Source organism: Ranitomeya imitator, chromosome 7, assembly GCF_032444005.1.
Source record: "Ranitomeya imitator isolate aRanImi1 chromosome 7, aRanImi1.pri, whole genome shotgun sequence".
Classification (NCBI taxonomy): Eukaryota; Metazoa; Chordata; class Amphibia; order Anura; family Dendrobatidae; genus Ranitomeya; species Ranitomeya imitator.
The window spans coordinates 70,137,589-70,158,119 of record NC_091288.1 but is presented as its reverse complement, the minus strand read 5'-3'; the positions used below and the strand labels follow the sequence as shown (position 1 = coordinate 70,158,119).

The window sequence follows — 20,531 nt, the reverse complement described above, 5'->3', positions numbered from 1 at the left end:
AAATTGTACAAAACAGATAACATGTCCCAGCTTTGATGCGGGATCACCACCGGAGGGGATACATTTCTTACCTCCTAAATATTCTGTGATATTATTGAAAAATAAAAAAGTTTAGGAACCGCAGTAACTTGGTCATGAAGTGGTAGACACCCAAAAGTTACAGAGTGGGAGTCAGATAGTACAGTACATTAACAATGACAGCGATCTGCTGATTAAATAACTGCAGAGTTTAACCCCTTTACCCCCTAAGCCTGTTTTCACCTTCATGACCAGTGTTATGGACCTGGTGGTTAGGAGCCCCCGAAATGACCTGATGGTTAAACCGATACAGGACAAGCTCTGGGAAGTGGGAACTCTGCTGACCGCAATCCCTAATCCTATCACACAACTAGAAATAGCCGTGGAGCGTACCTGACATGGCCTAGATGCCTCGACACAGCCTAAGAACTAGCTAGCCCTAGAGAGAGAAAATAAAGCCTACCTTGCCTCAGAGAAATTTCCCCAAAGGAAAAGGCAGCCCCCCACAAATATTAACTGTGAGTAAAGATGAAAGTCACAAACACAGAAATGAAACAGGTTTTAGCAAAGGGAGGCCAGACTAACTAAACAGACAGAGGATAGGAAAGGTATCTTTGCGGTCAGCACAAAAAACTACAAAAGACCACGCAGAGTGTGCAAAAAGACCCCCGCACCGACTCACGGTGCGGAGGTGCCACTCTGCATCCCAGAGCTTCCAGCTAGCAAAGCAAAATCATAAAAGCAAGCTGGACAAGAGAACAATGAACAGAAAATAACAATCGGGGACTTAGCTTCTTGCAGGAAGAGACAGGTCACCAGAAAGATCCAAGAGCATACTGAACCAGTACAGGAACATTGACAGCTGGCATGGAGTAACGATCTGAGTGGAGTTAAATAGAGAAGCCAGCCTAAGAATAACCTAGGTCACCTGTGGAAGGAACCTCAGAACCAGCAACTCCACTCACAGCCACCAGAGGGAGTCCATGGACAGAACTCGCCGAAGTACCATTCATGACCACAGGAGGGAGTTCGATAACAAAATTCACAACAGTACCCCCCCCTTGAGGAGGGGTCACCGAACCCTCACCAGAACCCCCAGGCCGATCAGGACGAGCCAAATGAAAGGCACGAACCAGATCGGCAGCATGAACATCAGAGGCAACAACCCAGGAATTATCTTCCTGAGCATAACCCTTCCACTTGACCAGGTACTGGAGTTTCCGTCTCGAAATTCGAGAATCCAAAATCTTCTCCACCACATACTCCAACTCCCCCTCGACCAACACCGGGGCAGGGGGGTCGACGGAGGGAACCATGGCGCCACATATCTCCGCAACAACGACCTATGGAACACATTATGGATGGCAAAAGAAGCTGGAAGGGCCAAATGAAATGACACAGGATTGAGAACCTCAGAAATCTTATAAGGGCCAATGAACGAAGGCTTAAATTTAGGAGAGGAAACCTTCATAGGAACATAACGAGACGACAACCAAACCAAATCCCCAACACGAAGTCAGGGACCAACACAGCGATGGCGGTTAGCAAAACGTTGAGCATTCTCCTGGGACAATGTCAAATTGTCCACTATGTGAGTCCAAATTTACTGCAACCTGTCCACCACAGAATCTACACCAGGACAGTCCGAAGGCTCAACTTGCCCTGAAGAAAAACGAGGATGGAAACCAGAATTGCAGAAAAAAGGCGAAACCAAAGTAGCCGAGCTGGCCCGATTATTAAGGGCGAACTCAGCCAAAGGCAAAAAGGACACCCAATCATCCTGATCAGCAGAAACAAAGCATCTCAGATATGTCTCCAAAGTCTGATTGGTTCGTTCGGTTTGGCCATTTGTCTGAGGATGGAAAGCCGAAGAAAAAGACAAATCAATGCCCATCTTAGCACAAAAGGGCCGCCAAAACCTTGATACAAACTGGGAATCTCTGTCCGAGATGATGTTCTCTGGAATGCCATGCAAACGAACCACATGCTGGAAAAACAATGGCACCAAATCGGAGGAGGAAGGCAATTTAGACAAAGGTACCAAATGGACCATCTTAGAGAATCGATCACAAACCACCCAGATGACCGACATCCTTTGAGAGACAGGGAGATCTGAAATAAAATCCATGGAAATATGCGTCCAGGGCCTCTTCGGGACCGGCAAGGGTAAAAGCAACCCACTGGCACGAGAACAGCAGGGCTTAGCTCGAGCGCAAATCCCACAGGACTGCACAAAAGAACGCACATCCCGTGACAAGGAAGGTCACCAAAAGGATCTAGCCACCAAATCTCTGGTACCAAAGATTCCAGGATGACCAGCCAACACCGAACAATGAACCTCAGAGATAACTCTACTAGTCCATCTATCAGGGACAAACAGTTTCTCCGCTGGACAATGGTCAGGTCTATCAGCCTGAAACTTCTGCAGCACCCGCCGCAAATCAGGGGAGATGGCAGACAAAATTACCCCCTCTTTGAGAATACCAGCCGGCTCAGGAACATCCGGAGAGTCAGGCACAAAACTCCTTGAAAGGGCATCAGCCTTCACATTCTTAGAGCCCGGAAGGAATGAAACAACAAAATTGAAACGGGAGAAAAACAGCGACCATCGAGCCTGTCTAGGATTCAACCGTTTGGCAGACTCGAGATAAGTCAAATTCTTGTGATCCGTCAAGACCACCACGCGATGCTTGGCTCCTTTAAGCCAATGTCACCACTCCTCGAATGCCCACTTTATAGCCAACAACTCTCGATTGCCAACATCATAATTGCGCTCAGCAGGCGAGAACTTTCTAGAAAAGAAAGCACATGGTTTCATCACCGAGTCATCCGAACTTCTTTGAGACAAAACAGCCCCTGCTCCAATCTCAGAAGCATCAACCTCGACCTGAAATGGGAGCGAAATATCTGGCTGACACAACACAGGGGCAGTAGAAAAACGACGCTTCAACTCCTGAAAAGCCTCAACGGCCGCAGAGGACCAATTGACCACATCAGCACCTTTCTTGGTCAAATCAGTCAATGGTTTAACAACACTAGAAAAATTAGCGATGAAGCGACGGTAAAAATTTGCAAAGCCCAGGAACTTCTGCAGGCTCTTCACAGATGTAGGCTGAGTCCAATCATAAATGGCCTGAACTTTAACAGGGTCCATCTCGATAGTAGAAGGGGAAAAAATGAAACCCAAAAATGAAACCTTCTGAACCCCAAAGAGACATTTAGACCCCTTCACAAACAAGGAATTTGCACAAAGGACCTGGAACACCATTCTGACATGCTTCACATGAGACTCCCAATCATCCGAAAAGACCAAAATATCATCCAAATATACAATCATGAATCTATCCAGGTACTTTCGGAAGATGTCATGCATAAAGGACTGAAACACAGATGGAGCATTAGAAAGCCCGAATGGCATCACCAGGTACTCAAAATGGCCCTCGGGCGTATTAAATGCTGTTTTCCATTCATCGCCCTATTTAATACGCACAAGATTATACGCCCCTCGGAGATCTATCTTGGTGTACCAACTAGCCCCCTTAAACCGAGCAAACAAATCAGACAGTAGCGGCAAAGGGTACTGAAATTTGACCGTGATCTTTTTAAGAAGGCGGTAATCAATACAAGGTCTCAAAGAACCATCCTTCTTGGCCACAAAAAAGAACCCTGCTCCCAACGGTGATGACGACGGGCGAATATGCCCTTTCTCCAAGGACTCCTTTATATAACTCCGCATAGCGGCGTGTTCTGGCACAGATAAATTGAACAGTCGACCCTTAGGAAACTTACTACCAGGAATCAAATTAATAGCACAATCACAATCCCTATGAGGAGGTAGGGCACCGGATTTGGGCTCCTCAAATACATCCCGGTAATCCGACAAAAACTCCGGGACTTCAGAAGGAGTGGAAGACGAAATTGACAGCAATGGAACATCACCATGTACCCCTTGACAACCCCAGCTGGACACAGACATTGATTTCCAATCCAATACTGGGTTGTGGACCTGTAGCCATGGCAACCCCAAAACGACCACATCATGCAGATTATGCAACACCAAAAAGCGAATATCCTCCTGATGTGCAGGAGCCATGCACATGGTCAAATGAGTCCAGTACTGAGGCTTCTTCTTGGCCAAAGGCGTAGCATCAATTCCTCTCAATGGAATAGGATACTGCAAGGGCTCCAAGAAAAAACCACAGTGCCTGGCAAACTCCAAGTCCATCAAATTCAGGGCAGCACCTGAATCCACAAATGCCATAACAGAATAGGACGACAAAGAGCAAATCAGAGTAACGGACAAAAGAAATTTAGACTGTACAGTACCAATGGTGGCAGACCTAGCGAACCGCTTAGTGCGCTTAGGACAATTGGAAATAGCATGAGTAGAGTCACCACAGTAAAAACACAGCCCATTCTGACGTCTGTGTTCCTGCCGTTCAGCTCTGGTCAAAGTCCTATCGCATTGCATGGGCTCAGGCCTGTGCTCAGAGAGTACCGCCAAATGGTGCACAGCTTTGCGCTCACGCAAACGCCGATCGATCTGAATGGCCAAGGACATAGACTCATTCAGACCAGCAGGCGTGGGAAATCCCACCATAGTATCCTTAAGGGTTTCCGAAAGACCCTTTCTGAAAATTGCCGCCAGGGCACACTCATTCCACTGAGTAAGCACAGACCACTTTCTAAACTTCTGACAATATACCTCCGCTTCATCCTGACCCTGACACAAAGCCAGCAAGATTTTCTCTGCCTGATCCACTGAATTTGGTTCATCATAAAGCAATCCAAGCGCCAGGAAAAACGCATCAACATCACGCAATGCAGGATCTCCTGGCGCAAGGGAAAATGCCCAGTCTTGAGGGTCGCCACGCAAGAAAGAAATAATAATTTTCACTTGTTGAACGGGATCACCAGAGGAGCGTGGTTTCAAAGCAAGAAACAGTTTACAATTATTTTTGAAATTCAAAATCTTAGATCTATCCCCAGAAAACAAATCAGGAATTGGAATTCTAGGTTCTAACATCGGATTCTGAACTACAAAATCTTGAATGCTTTGTACCCTTGCAGTGAGATGATCCACGCAAGAGGACAGACCTTGAATGTCCATATCTACACCTGTGTCCTGAACCACCCAAATGTAAAGGGGAAAAGAGATACAAAACACACTGCAAAGAAAAAAAAATGGTCTCAGAACTTCTCTTATCCCTCTATTGAGATGCATTAACACTTTTGGCCAGCTGTACTGTTATGGACCTGGAGGTTAGGAGCACCGGAACTGATGGTTAAACCGATACAGGACAAGCTCTGGGAAGTGGGAACTCTGCTGACCGCAATCCCTAATCCTATCACACAACTAGAAATAGCCGTGGAGCGTACCTGACATGGCCTAGACGCCTCGACACAGCCTAAGAACTAGCTAGCCCTAGAGAGAGAAAATAAAGCCTACCTTGCCTCAGAGAAATTTCCCCAAAGGAAAAGGCAGCCCCCCACAAATATTAACTGTGAGTAAAGATGAAAGTCACAAACACAGAAATGAAACAGGTTTTAGCAAAGGGAGGCCAGACTAACTAAACAGACAGAGGATAGGAAAGGTATCTTTGCGGTCAGCACAAAAAACTACAAAAGACCACGCAGAGTGTGCAAAAAGACCCCCGCACCGACTCATGGTGCGGAGGTGCCACTCTGCATCCCAGAGCTTCCAGCTAGCAAAGCAAAATCATGAAAGCAAGCTGGACAAGAGAACAATGAACAGAAAATAACAATCGGGACTTAGCTTCTTGCAGGAAGAGACAGGTCACCAGAAAGATCCAAGAACAAACTGAACCAGTACAGGAACATTGACAGCTGGCATGGAGTAACGATCTGAGTGGAGTTAAATAGAGAAGCCAGCCTAAGAATAACCTAGGTCACCTGTGGAAGAAACCTCAGAACCAGCAACTCCACTCACAGCCACCAGAGGGAGTCCATGGACAGAACTCGCCGAAGTACCATTCATGACCACAGGAGGGAGTTCGATAACAGAATTCACAACAGACCAGGCCAAATTTTACAATTTCTACCAGTGTCAATTTATGTGGTAATCCCTCTCATTAGACCCCAATGGTTCCGAGATTGTTTTCTTGTGACATAGTGTACTTCATAATAGTGGTAAAATTTGTTCAATATGACTTGGAATTATTTGAGAAAATATTGGAAATTTGGCAAAAATTTCACAATTTTCAAACTTTTAACTCTTATGCCCTTAAACAAGAGAGATGTGTCACACAAAATAGTTAATAGATATCATTTACCACATGTCTACTTTACATTTGCATAATTTTTGAAACATTTTTTTTGTGTTAGGAAGTTAGAAGTGGTAAATGTTGATCAACAATCTCTAATTTTTACAACAAAATTTACAAAACAATTTTTATAGGTACCACATCACATTTTGGGCACCACATTTAACCCCTTTCTGACATCGGATGTACTATCCCGTCCATGTGGGGTGGGCCCCTATGACCATGGACGGGATAGTACGTCCAGCGCGATCGGCGGCGCTCACGGGGGGAGCGCCGCCGATCGCGGCCGGGTGTCAGCTGCCTATCGCAGCTGACATCCGGCACTATGTGCCAGGAGCGGTCACGGACCGCCCCCGGCACATTAACCCCTGGCACACCGCGATCAAAGATGATCGCGATGTGCCGGCGGTATAGGGAAGCTTCCCGCAGGGAGGGGGCTCCCTGCGGGCTTCCCTGAGCCCCCCGTAGCAACGCGATGTGATCGCGTTGCTGCGAGGGTCTTACCTCCCTCCCTCCCTGCTCGAGCCCCGGATCCAAGATGGCCGCGGATCCGGGTCCTGCAGGGAGGGAGGTGGCTTCACAGAGCCTGCTCAGAGCAGGCACTGTGAAGCAGCCTGCACTGCTATCAGATCGGTGATCTGACAGAGTGCTGTGCAAACTGTCAGATCACCGATCTGTGATGTCCCCCCCTGGGACAAAGTAAAAAAGTAAAAAAAAAAATTTTCAAATGTGTAAAAAAAAAATAAAAAAAAATATTCCAAAATAATGAAAAAAAAAAAAAATTATTCCCATAAATACATTTCTTTATCTAAATAAAAAAAACAAAACAATAAAAGTACACATATTTAGTATCGCCGCGTCACGTTAACCCCTTCAGTAAACACCGTAAGAAAAAAAAAAAAAAACGAGGCAAAAAACAACGCTTTATTATCATACCGCCAAACAAAAAGTGGAATAACACGCGATCAAAAAGACAGATATAAAGAACCATGGTACCGCTGAAAACGTCATCTTGTCCCGCAAAAAACAAGCCGCCATACAGCAACATCAGCAAAAAAATTAAAAAGTTATAGTCCTGAGAATAAAGCGATGCCAAAATAATTATTTTTTCTATAAAATAGTTTTTATCGTATAAAAGCGCCAAAACATAAAAAAATGATATAAATGAGGTGTCGCTGTAATCGTACTGACCTGAAGAATAAAACTGCTTTATAAATTTTACCAAACGTTAAACGGTATAAACGCCTCCCCCAAAAGAAATTCATGAATAGCTGGTTTTTGGTCATTCTGCCTCACAAAAATCAGAATAAAAAGCGATCAAAAAATGTCACGTGCCCGAAAATGTTACCAATAAAAACGTCAACTCGTCCCGCAAAAAACAAGACCTCACATGACTCTGTGGACCAAAATATAGAAAAATTATAGCTCTCAAAATGTGGTAACGCAAAAAATATTTTTTGCAATAAAAAGCGTCTTTCAGTGTGTGACGGCTGCCAATCATAAAAATCCGCTAAAAAACCCGCTATAAAAGTAAATCAAACCCCCCTTCATCACCCCCTTAGTTAGGGAAAAATTAAAAAAATGTATTTATTTCCATTTTCCCATTAGGGCTAGGGTTAGAGCTAGGGTTAGGGCTAGGGCTAGGGTTAGGGCTAGGGTTAGGGCTAGGGTTAGGGCTAGGGTTAGGGCTAGGGTTAGGGTTAGGGCTAGGGTTAGGGCTAGGGTTAGGGCTAGGGTTAGGGCTAGGGTTAAGGCTAGGGTTAGGGCTAGGGTTAGGGTTAGGGCTAGGGTTAGGGCTAGGGTTAGGGCTAGGGCTAGGGTTAGGGTTAGGGCTAGGGTTAGGGTTAGGGCTAGGGTTAGGGCTAGGGTTAGGATTAGGGTTAGGGCTAGGGTTAGGGCTAGGGCTACAGTTTGGGTTGGGGCTAAAGTTACAGTTAGGGTTTAGATTACATTTACGGTTGGGAATAGGGTTGGAATTAGGGTTAGGGGTGTGTCTGGGTTAGAGGTGTGGTTAGGGTTACTGTTGGGATTAGGGTTAGGGATGTGTTTGGATTAGGGTTTCAGTTATAATTGTTGGGTTTCCACTGTTTAGGCACATCAGGGGCTCTCCAAACGCGACATGGCGTCCGATCTCAATTCCAGCCAATTCTGCGTTGAAAAAGTAAAACAGTGCTTCTTCCCTTCCGAGCTCTCCCGTGTGCCCAAACAGGGGTTTACCCCAACATATGGGGTATCAGCGTACTCAGGACAAATAGGACAACAACTTTTGGGGTCCAATTTCTCCTGTTACCCTTGGGAAAATACAAAACTCGGGGCTAAAACATATTTTTGTGGGAAAAAAAAAGATTTTTTATTTTCACGGCTCTGCGTTATAAACTGTAGTGAAACACTTGGGGGTTCAAAGTTCTCACAACACATCTAGATTAGTTCCTGGGGGGTCTAGTTTCCAATATGGGGTCACTTGTGGGGGGTTTCTACTGTTTAGGTACATTAGGCGTTCTGCAAACGCAATGTGACGTCTGCAGATCATTCCATCTAAGTCTGCATTCCAAATGGCGCTCCTTCTCTTCCGAGCTCTGCCATGCGCTCAAACGGTGGTTTCCCCCAACATACGGGGTATCAGCGTACTCAGGACAAATTGGACAACAACTTTTGGGGTCGAATTTCTCCTCTTACCCTCGGGAAAATACAAAACTGGGGGCTAAAAAATAATTTTGGGGGAAAGATTTTTTTTTTTAATTTTCACGGCTCTGCGTTACAAACTGTAGTGAAACACTTGGGGGTTCAAAGCTATCACAACACATCTAGATGAGTTCCTTAGGGGGTCTAGTTTCCAAAATGGTGTCACTTGTGGGAGGTTTCTACTGTTTAGGTACATTAGGGGCTCTGCAAATGCAATGTGACACCTGCAGACCATTCCATCTAAGTCCTCATTCCAAATGGAGCTCCATCCTTTCCGAGCCCTCCCATGCGCCCAAACAGTGGTTACCCCCCACATATGGGGTATCAGCGCACTCAGGACAAATTGGACAACAAATTGTGGGGTCGAATTTCTCCTGTTACCCTCGGGAAAATACAAAACTGGGGGCTAAAAAATAATTTTTGTGGGAAAAAATTTTTGTTTTATTTTTACGGCTCTCCATTATAAACTTCTGTGAAGCCCTTGGTGGGTCAAAGCGCTCAGCACACATCTAGATAAGTTCCTAAGGGGGTCTACTTTCCAAAATGGTGTCACTTGTGGGGGGTTTCTACTGTTTAGGTACATTAGGGGCTCTGCAAACGCAATGTGACACCTGCAGACCATTCCATCTAAGTCTGCATTCAAATGGCACTCCTTCCCTTCTGAGCGCTCCCATGTGCCCAAACAGTGTTTCCCCCCACATATGGTGTATCATCGCACTCAGGACAAATTGGGCAACACATTTTGGGGTCTAATTTCTCCTGTTACCCTCAGGAAAATACAAAACTGGGGGCTAAAAAAATAATTTTTGTGGGAAAAAAATTTTGTTTTATTTTTACAGCTCTGCATTATAAACTTCTGTGAAGCACTTGGTGGGTCAAAGTGCTCACCACACCTCTAGATAAGTTCCTTAGGGGGTCTACTTTCCAAAATGGTGTCACTTGTGGGGGGTTTCAATGTTTAGGCACATCAGTGGCTCTTCAAACGCAACATGGCGTTCTATCTCAATTCCTGTCAATTTTGCTTTGAAAAGTCAAACGGCGCTCCTTCCCTTCCGAGCTCTCCCATCCGCCCAAACAGTGGTTTACCCCCACATATGGGGTATCAGCGTACTCAGGACAAATTGTACAACAACTTTTGGTGTCCAATTTCTTCTCTTACCCTTGGGAAAATAAAAAATTGGGGGCGAAAAGATAATTTTTGTGAAAAAATATGATTTTTTATTTTTACGGTTCTACGTTATAAACTTCTGTGAAGCACTTGGTGGGTCAAAGTGCTCACCACACCTCTAGATAAGTTCCTTAGGGGGTCTACTTTCCAAAATGGTGTCACTTGTGGGGGGTTTCAATGTTTAGGCACATCAGTGGCTCTTCAAACGCAACATGGCGTCCCATCTCAATTCCTGTCAATTTTGCTTTGAAAAGTCAAACGGCGCTCCTTCCCTTCCGAGCTCTCCCATCCGCCCAAACAGTGGTTTACCCCCACATATGGGCTATCAGCGTACTCAGGACAAATTGTACAACAACTTTTGGGGTCCAATTTCTTCTCTTACCCTTGGGAAAATAAAAAATTGGGGGCGAAAAGATAATTTTTGTGAAAAAATATGATTTTTTATTTTTACGGTTCTACGTTATAAACTTCTGTGAAGCACTTGGTGGGTCAAAGTGCTCACCACACCTCTAGATAAGTTCCTTAGGGGGTCTACTTTCCAAAATGGTGTCACTTGTGGGGGGTTTCAATGTTTAGCCACATCAGGGGCTCTCCAAACGAAACATGGCGTCCCATCTCAATTCCAGTCAATTTTGCATTGAAAAGTCAAATGGCACTCCTTCGCTTCCGAGCTCTTCCATGCGCCCAAACAGTGGTTTACCCCCACATGTGGGGTATTGGCATACTCAGGACAAATTGTACAACAATGTTTGGGTTCCATTTTCTCCTGTTACCCTTGGTAAAATAAAATAAATTGGAGCTGAATTAAATTTTTTGTGAAAAAAAGTTAAATGTTCATTTTTATTTAAACATTCAAAAAATTCCTGTGAAGCACCAGAAGGGTTAATAAACTTCTTGAATATGGTTTTGAGCACCTTGAGGGGTGTAGTTTTTAGAATGGTGTCACACTTGGGTATTTTCTATCATATAGACCCCTCAAAATGACTTCAAATGAGATGTGGTCCCTAAAATAAAATGGTGTTGTAGAAATGAGAAATTGCTGGTCAACTTTTAACCCTTATAACTCCCTAACAAAAAAAAATTTTGGTTCCAAAATTGTGCTGATGTAAAGTAGACATGTGGGAAATGTTACTTATTAAGTATTTTTTGTGACATATCTCTGTGATTTAATTGCATAAAAATTCAAAGTTGGAAAATTGCGAAATTTTCATAATTTTCACCAAATTTCCATTTTTTTCACAAATAAACGCAGGTACTATCAAAGAATTTTTACCATTGTCATGAAGTACGATATGTCACGAGAAAACAATGTCAGAATCACCAGGATCCATTGAAGCGTTCCAGAGTTATAACCTCATAAAGGGACAGTGGTCAGAATTGTAAAAATTGGCCCGGTCATTAACGTGCAAACCACCCTTGGGGGTAAAGGGGTTAAAAAAAGACATCAACAAACTGGAGCGGTCTGCAAACCATGTCCTATGAGGAACAGTTAGTGTCCCAGATCGTGTCCCACCGCTGTGCTCTGCTTTACGGCCGGCGCTGACACAGTCAGTGCGGGAAGCTGAAGGCAGGGGACGTGACAGACATCGGAATGTGAGTATGTAGTGTTTTTTTTTACTTTTACAATGGTAACCAGGGTAAATATCGGGTTACTAAGCGCGGCCCTGCACTTAGTAACCCGATGTTTACCCTGGTTACCCGGGGACTTTGGCATCGTTGAAGACAGTTTCAACGATGCCGAAGTCTTTCCCCTGATCGTTGGTCACTGGAGAGAGCTGTCTGTGTGACAGCTCTCCAGCGACCACACAACGACTTACCAACGATCACGGCCAGGTCGTATCGCTGGTCATGATCGTAGGTAAGTCATTTAGTGTAACGGTACCTTAAAGCTTGCAATGAAATGACCCTGCTGCCATCTCAACACCACCAGAGCTGTCATCTCAACACCACCGGAGATGCCTCAATCCCCCAACCTACTGTCTCCTTTCCAATAACCCTGTAGATTGTAAACCCGCCAAGGCAGGGATCTCTTCTCTTTGTTCCAGTCTGTCATTGTTAGCTTGTTAATTGTAATTTATATTTGTATGTAAGCCGTTTTCACATGAACAGCACCATGGAATCAATGGTGCTCTAAAAATAAATACTAATATGTTTAGAAAGAAACAGGAGTATTTTAAGTCAATTTTGCTTGTGGCTTTGTTGCTTTCTTACTATTGGAATAAAAGTGTTATATGATGTTTGATACATTGAATGCATCTTTAAAAATAATACTCTAGTTCTTCTCTCTACAGCAGTTTCCATAATAAAGTGAAAATTTACTTTTTAAAAAATGTCATCATTCTTAATCTTTAGCCCTATTTATACAGCTAATCATGCCCACTTTTCCAGCCACATTTTAAAAGTAACAAGAATAACCTAAAATTATAATTGTTACAAATTTTGCACAAAGCTGTCATATAACAAAATATGCAACTTTTTGTCGTCAGAAAACTGGCACACATTTTGATAAATCCTGCCTTTTGTTCTTTTCTTATTAAACAGAAAAATAAGCAATTTAACATGAAATTTGTTATCATTTTAGAAAACTCATATAATGAGAATGCAAATATTATAATAGTTAGTGAAACACCAGAATATATAGTAAATGTGCAGTGCAGAAACATTAATGATTGATCTATTTCTTACAGATGTGTGGCTGTGCCATCTCCCCTCAGAAAATATCTTTGTATATGAGGCAGAAAAGATCGAGCTTTGTGGAACCTGGAAGAGTTCAGCTTTATGAGTTCCTGGATTTGCTTGAAACGTACGTCCTCGTTTTTATCTGCTTAATGCAGAGATGTAGTGGAGCAATGTTTGTCAACTGTGCTGAGCTGAATAAAAAAGTTTTGGCTCTTGGAATAAGGGGAGGATAAAACAAAAGTGCAAAAATAATAAATTGCAAGGTTATGTAGGGGTTAAAAACTGACAAACTGGATCGCTCTATGAAGGAAAAGGAAGCCTGTGTGCGTCATAAGTCACTGCAAAAGTCCACGGCAGTGGGGAGTGGCTGGGTCCGGAGATGAAGAGGGGAATGATTTATACAGGGAACGAGAGTTTCTGTGTTTACATAGAGCAAAGAAAAGAGAAGAATTAGCTGGGTAGAAAGGCAAAATGAGCAATTGCAAGAGCACAGTGCTGGATAATATGATGATTGCAATATATTATTATATAAGAGGATAAACACTTTGATGGGAAGAGTGCTTTTTTATTATGTCAATTGTTGATGTAAATAAGTAAACACTAATTTTGTTTTAAAGGATTTTCAGAGATTTTATTAATGATAATCAAACTTTAGTAAATGTTTATCGATATATGATTGGTATTGGTCTTATGTTTCGCCACTACAATGATCAGCTATTTGAAGGAATTGTTGTGCAACAGGAGTTGTCCAGTTCTGTTCATTGCGTGTGGTCCTAAATGGTGCTCCAAAGTCTTCTCCAAGTAATTGTTCATAGCTCTTCAAATAAAATGTATAGTTGTCAGATTATATGTTCAACAGTAAATTCAATCATTGCTGAAACGACATTGATTAAAGTCAGCTCTGTCTTTTGATGTTTATTATTTATTTGGTGTAAATCTGCATTGTGACTTATCACAGTCAATAAGTGCAATAATTTAAAAAAATAGGTCACCTGAAGGAGTGTTGGATGGTGGGAGATAAGCATGTCATGGATACCCTAATTAAATAATTCTAGATTCACTTACAGTGCCCAAAGGAGAAGGAAATGTGAAAACAGGTCTGAAATGAGTTATTTTAGATATTTCATCTTGTTACACATTTCAATGCCTGTCTGGAGTATCCTTCGGTTGATCACAATGATTCATCACAATGCTTCAACCCTTACTTTGATCTGTACTCTACTATCTGAACCTTGCCCTCTCTCACAATATACAGTGGAGGTGATGCTTGGGTTGCAGAGTTGGGTCCAGCTAATGAAGTGATTAGCAACATGATAAGTTGAAGAAGAGCTATAATGAGAATATATGAATGAGCTAACAGCTGAAAACCACTGAACTTCATAGAGTTGTAAATAGTTAACCTTGCAACTTGTTCTGCAGAGCTAGAAGAAATGTATTAATTGATGATGGATAGAATGTAATGGAAAAATTAGCACAAAATGTTTCATATACTGTAGATTGGAACAGATACAATGAAAAACATACCACCATCCATAATTCAAAGCAGTGACACATAACAATTCCATAATTATATATATATATAATCAGAAAATGAGGTTTGGTTCAGGTAAATCATACATCTTTCACACTCTTTTTGGAACAAGAGAATTTCAGTAAAGCACCATTCCGCTTTTTTATTGCAGCTCTGGAGTGGTGCTACTAAACTAAGTTCCCTTAATGGCCTTACACTTTCCAGCCGTTATCTTCATCTGTTCTCGGCGCTGCTCTGGATGGTCTTCTTCAGTTTGCCACCTGCCAGATTGCTCCAGTGTTTGCTGGGTGATCCGAAAGTCCCTACTTAATGTAAGTGTACGAGAAGCAGTACGAGGACAGAACAAGGCTCTCATAGACTTACATTGGGAGCTTTTTACCATTACCATTAACTTCCAATCAGTCAGAAGTTGCATTTACAAGATTGTAGCGCTGGAACGGAGAGTGGAGAGAACAGCTGAAGACAACGGCTAATAAGCATAACACTAGAGTCAGAGGACTTAGATTAGAAGCACCACTACAGTGCTGAAATAAAAAAAAAAAAACCTGGAGAGGTTCTTTATTATGGTTTTCTCGTGTAAACTGTTATACCCTGTCCAAACAAAAATTCTCATCCTCAAATATACAGATGGATCTGAGCTAATAAAACAGTAGGATAGTCTTTTCAAAAACTATTGCTATGAGGGGAAAAGGGGAAAGTATCTTCTAATATGATAGGTGATACGACTTGGTAGACTTACACCCATCTGATCCCTACTCGAACAAGTGTCTGGAAGCGGAATTAGCAGAATTCTAGGACTTGGTAACTTTCCTACACGATACATCCATACCCAATATATCAAACTTCTGACTTTTGTCAAATCATCTGTATTGTTGAGGGAAGTATTATCACATGGGAGAAAGTCTGAAAGTTTTTATTATTCCCCACCCTTTATAAAATCGTAATCCTTTTTAAGGCGTATATAGTGTTTTCACTGCAGACATTGAATTACTCAAAAATGTAAACCTACATGAGGTTTCTTCTTTTCTAAAAGCCTCCTTGCTCAGTCTGAAAAAAGAAAGTGATAATTTATAGTTTTGATGATATCCTGAGACCAGCTACCTATATTAGGGATATAACCTTAAAAAATCCAACATAGTCTCTAAGTACATAATTTATGATAAATAGGAGAACACCTCTCTACTTCATGTACTAAACATTTTGTTGCACATTTTTATTGCATTTGTGCCATATTTGATTTTTAAAAGCCTAGCTATTTATGACATTGTCATATTTACACCATGATTTGAAACTTTTACCTCTTCTTACATCACTTTTCTAAATAGGTGGGTATCTGTGCAAGGGACAGTGCAAATCTATGCATGATTAAAGGGAACCTGTCACCCCGTTTTTTGAGATTGAGATATAAATACTGTTAAATAGGGCCTGCGCTGTGTGTTACTATAGTGTATGTAGTGTACCCCGATTCCCCACCTATGCTGAGAAATACGTTACCAAAGTCGCCGTTTTCGCCTGTCAATCAGGCTGGTCAGGTCGGGTGGGCGTGGTGACATCGCTCTTTTCTTCCCCAGCTTTCCGTTGGTGGCGTAGTGGTGTGCGCATGTCCAGAGTTCCGAATCCCCTGCGCGCACGTGAAGCAAAAGCGCGCGTTCTGCGCTATTGCCCCTGTCATCGGTGGGGGCGGCCATCTTCCTGGGGCCACGCGTGCGCAGATCGAGTACTCTGCTGCACGGGGCTTCAGGAAAATGGCCGCGGGATGCCGAGCGTGCGCATTAGAGATTGCGGCGGCCATTTTCCCAAAGCCAAGATGCAAACTCGGCTTTGGAAAAATGGCCGCCGCGATCTCTAATGCGCACGCGCGGCATCCCGCGGCCATTTTCCTGAAGCCCCGTGCAGCAGAGCACTCGATCTGCGCACGCGCGGCCCCAGGAAGATGGCCGCCCCCACCGATGACAGGGGCAATAGCGCAGAACGCGCGCTTTTGCTTCACGTGCGCGCAGGGGATTCGGAACTCTGGACATGGGCACACCATTACGCCACCAACGGAAAGCTGGGGAAGAAAAGAGCGATGTCACCACGCCCACCCGACCTGACCAGCCTGATTGACAGGCGAAAACGGCGACTTAGGTAATGTATTTCTCAGCATAGGTGGGGAATCGGGGTACACTACATACACTATAGTAACGCACAGCGCAGGCCCTATTTAACAGTATTTATTAGAGTTGAGCGACCTTGACCTTTTTAGAGTCGAGCCGGGTTTTGCGAAACCCGACTATGTCCAAAGTCGGGTCGAGTGAAATCGGCCGATTATGACGTAAAGTCGGGATCGACCGAAACACGAAACCCAATGCAAGTCAATGGGGCAGCATAGTCGGCAGTGAGTGGGGGCCAGGAAAACACCTAGAGTGCCCATTTTAATGTCAAAACCATCCATTCTTCTTAATGAAGCTTGTCAAGCGTAATTTACCTTATAATAATTGGAAGGCATTTGAAATTGGGGGTCATTTGGCTAAAGTTGTGGGGGGTAGGGCTGGTTCAAGTAATTAGTGGGCCCAGGAAATCTGGACCACGTCACGGCAGTGGAGCAGGGAGAGGTAAGTATTTCAACTTTGCAAGTGCTGTGAACCTGAGCAAGCAGGGGGGGCCCACTCGTTGGCATTGGCACTGGCACAGGGCCCCTCAAAGTACAGCGGTGTGTTTGCACGGCGGGGGCGCCTCCCACCGGCAGCAACACTTTTGCGTACTATGAGAGGCCCTGTGCCAGTGACGTCGCCAACTAGTATTCCTCCCCCCACCTGATGAAGGAACCTGCACTTTCATCTGCACCTTCCTCTTTGTCCCCGTGTAAGGTGGTATGGTATGCGGGAAGAGCAACCTGACTTTCAGCAGGGTCACAATGTTGTTGTGTAGCGTGCACGGGGAATGTTGCGTTATGGGTCAATGTACCAGCAGACTCATCTATCACTGGCTGGGCAATGGGCACGATGAAGTGGAAACACAGATATAGGCCCAAAGAAGAAAGTGGGCTAAATGCAGTTCAAAATTGGTAACACAGGAATAACCAGGGGGCATTGCAGTGGAGGACAACTGGAATGAGAGGCTGACACAGAGAGTAGGGCCAAATCAGTAAGTAGTCGAAATGCAGTTCAAAATTGGCAACCGTAGTAAACAGGCGGCACAGCTTTGTTCAGTGGAGGAGAACAGCAAGGAGTGGCAGACACCGATAGTAGGCCCCAACCCAACTAGTAGGCCAAATGCAGTCTAACATTAACAACTACTTAACGAGAGGCTGAAAATGGTATTTCAGGACAGGAAACCAGGAGAACAGCAAGGAGTGGCAGACACCGATAGTAGGCCCCAAACCAACTAGTACGCCAAATGCAGTTGTTCCATTTAACCACAATTTAATGAGAGCCTGAAGATAGAAGCTCAGGAAAGGCAACCTGGGGAACACCTTGGAGTGTAACACACCATCTCTCTCCACCCCATACCCATTTTGTAGGCCTAATGCTGTGTACTTTTCTACAACTACTAAACGAGAGTCGGAAGACCGAAGCAATGGCAAGGAAACCTGGGGAACACCTTGGAGTGTAACACACCATCTCTCTCCACCCCATACCCAATTTGTAGGCCTAATGCAGCCTACTTTCCGACACCTACTAAACGAGAGCATGAAGATCGAAGCTCAGGAAAGGCAACCTGGGGAACACCTTGGAGTGTAACACACCATCTCTCTCCACCCCATACCCATTTTTTAGGCCTAATGCAGTGTACTTTTCTACAACTACTAAACGAGAGTCGGAAGACCGAAGCAATGGCAAGGAAACCTGGGGAACACCTTGGAGTGTAACACACCATCTCTCTCCACCCCATTCCCCATTTTTTAGGCCTAATGCAGCCTACTTTCCGACACCTACTAAACGAGAGCATGAAGATCGAAGCTCAGGAAAGGCAACCTGGGGAACACCTTGGAGTGTAACACACCATCTCTCTCCACCCCATACCCATTTTGTAGGCCTAATGCTGTGTACTTTTCTACAACTACTAAATGAGAGTCGGAAGACCGAAGCAATGGCAAGGAAACCTGGGGAACACCTTGGAGTGTAACACACCATCTCTCTCCACCCCATACCCAATTTGTAGGCCTAATGCAGCCTACTTTCCGACACCTACTAAACGAGAGCATGAAGATCGAAGCTCAGGAAAGGCAACCTGGTGAAAACCTTGGAGTGTAACACAACCTGTCTCTACACCCCATACACAATTAGTAGGCCTAATGCAGCGTAGTTTCCAACAGCTACTAAACGAGAGCCGGAAGATCGAAGCTCAGGAAAGGCAACCTGGGGAACACCTTGGAGTGTAACACAACCTCTCTCTACACCACGGAAGGGCTGATTCTTAGGAAGGAAGGCTGTTGTAAATAAGCATTGCGCGTCCGAGGGTGATTATATTCTTATTCGGTATCTACTCACCCTCGGACGCGCCATGCTTCTTGATTTGTAATTAATGTTTATTTGCAATGTGCTTTTGACTTACTCAATTATTTTTTTAATTATTGATTTTATTAAATTAATAGTTTAACATCTTATTGGAAATAATTTAAAGGAGACGCGACAGGACAACACTCGGTGGATGCCATATCTGTGTTAACAACTCCAAAAAACTTTCAGTTAACTTCTTGCAGGAGAAAGAAATTGTAGCTGTTGGACCTTTGTAGTACAGTTCCAGATATTTGTTGTGTGTTTGTTTTGATTGTTAAAATGTCTGCATTTGAGATCTCAACACGATCTTATTTTTTATAATCAAATTAATTTTTTAAATATTTTATTAGGTTGGTTCAAGGGGTACACGGGCCGCAGTAGACAGGTCAGTGGAGGCCTAGTGGAAGGAGGGACCGCAGATGCGCCACTGTTTCACCCATACACAATTAGTAGGCCTAATGCAGCGTAGTTTCCAACAGCTACTAAACGAGAGCCGGAAGATCGAAGCTCAGGAAAGGCAACCTGGGGAACACCTTGGAGTGTAACACAACCTCTCTCTACACCACGGAAGGGCTGATTCTTAGGAAGGAAGGCTGTTGTAAATAAGCATTGCGCGTCCGAGGGTGATTATATTCTTATTCGGTATCTACTCACCCTCGGACGCGCCATGCTTCTTGATTTGTAATTAATGTTTATTTGCAATGTGCTTTTGACTTACTCAATTATTTTTTTAATTATTGATTTTATTAAATTAATAGTTTAACATCTTATTGGAAATAATTTAAAGGAGACGCGACAGGACAACACTCGGTGGATGCCATATCTGTGTTAACAACTCCAAAAAACTTTCAGTTAACTTCTTGCAGGAGAAAGAAATTGTAGCTGTTGGACCTTTGTAGTACAGTTCCAGATATTTGTTGTGTGTTTGTTTTGATTGTTAAAATGTCTGCATTTGAGATCTCAACACGATCTTATTTTTTTTAATCAAATTAATTTTTTTTATATTTAATGATGTTGGTTCAAGGGGTACACGGGCAGCAATAGACAGGTCAGTGGAGGCCTAGTGGAAGGATTGACGGCAGACAGGCATCAAAGGCCTAACATTGGGCTGGCTGTAGGCAAGTTAAAATTGGTTCCAGGGGAACACGGCCATCAGTGGCCTGGTCAGTGTAGTTGTAGTTGAAAGAACGGGACGCAGACAGGCTTCGAAGGCCTAACATAATAACATAGGGCTGGCTGTAGGCAAGTTAAAATTGGTTCCAAGGGAACACGGCCATCAGTGGCCTGGTCAGTGTAGTTGTAGTTGAAAGAACGGGACGCAGACAGGCTTCGAAGGCCTAACATAACAAACTTGGGCTGGCTGTAGGCACTTTTAAATTTGTTCCAGGGGTACATGGGCAGCAGTGTATGGTCAGTGGAAGTCTAGTGGAAGGAGTGACCGCAGACAGGCTTCCAAGGCCTAACATAACAAACTTGGGCTGGCTGTAGGCACTTTTAAATTGGTTCCAGGGGTACACGGGCAGCAGTGGTCTGGTCAGTGGAAGTCTAGTGGAAGGAGTGACCGCAGACAGGCTTCCAAGGCCTAACATAACAAACTTGGGCTGGCTGTAGGCACTTTTAAATTGGTTCCAGGGGTACACGGGCAGCAGTGGTCTGGTCTGTGGAAGTCTAGTGGAAGGAGTGACCGC

General features: G+C 43.8%; 1 protein-coding gene across 1 annotated transcript in view; it reads left to right on the top strand.

Moving 5' to 3' along the window:
- The window catches only part of LOC138645862 (uncharacterized), a 349,954-nt gene that overhangs the window by 248,779 nt on the left and 80,644 nt on the right, over window positions 1-20,531 (top strand). Inside the window, exon 6 of the mRNA XM_069735368.1 lies at window positions 12,840-12,955. Within this exon, the coding sequence (XP_069591469.1) occupies window positions 12,840-12,955 (116 nt within the window). The remainder of the gene's footprint in view (window positions 1-12,839; window positions 12,956-20,531) is intronic.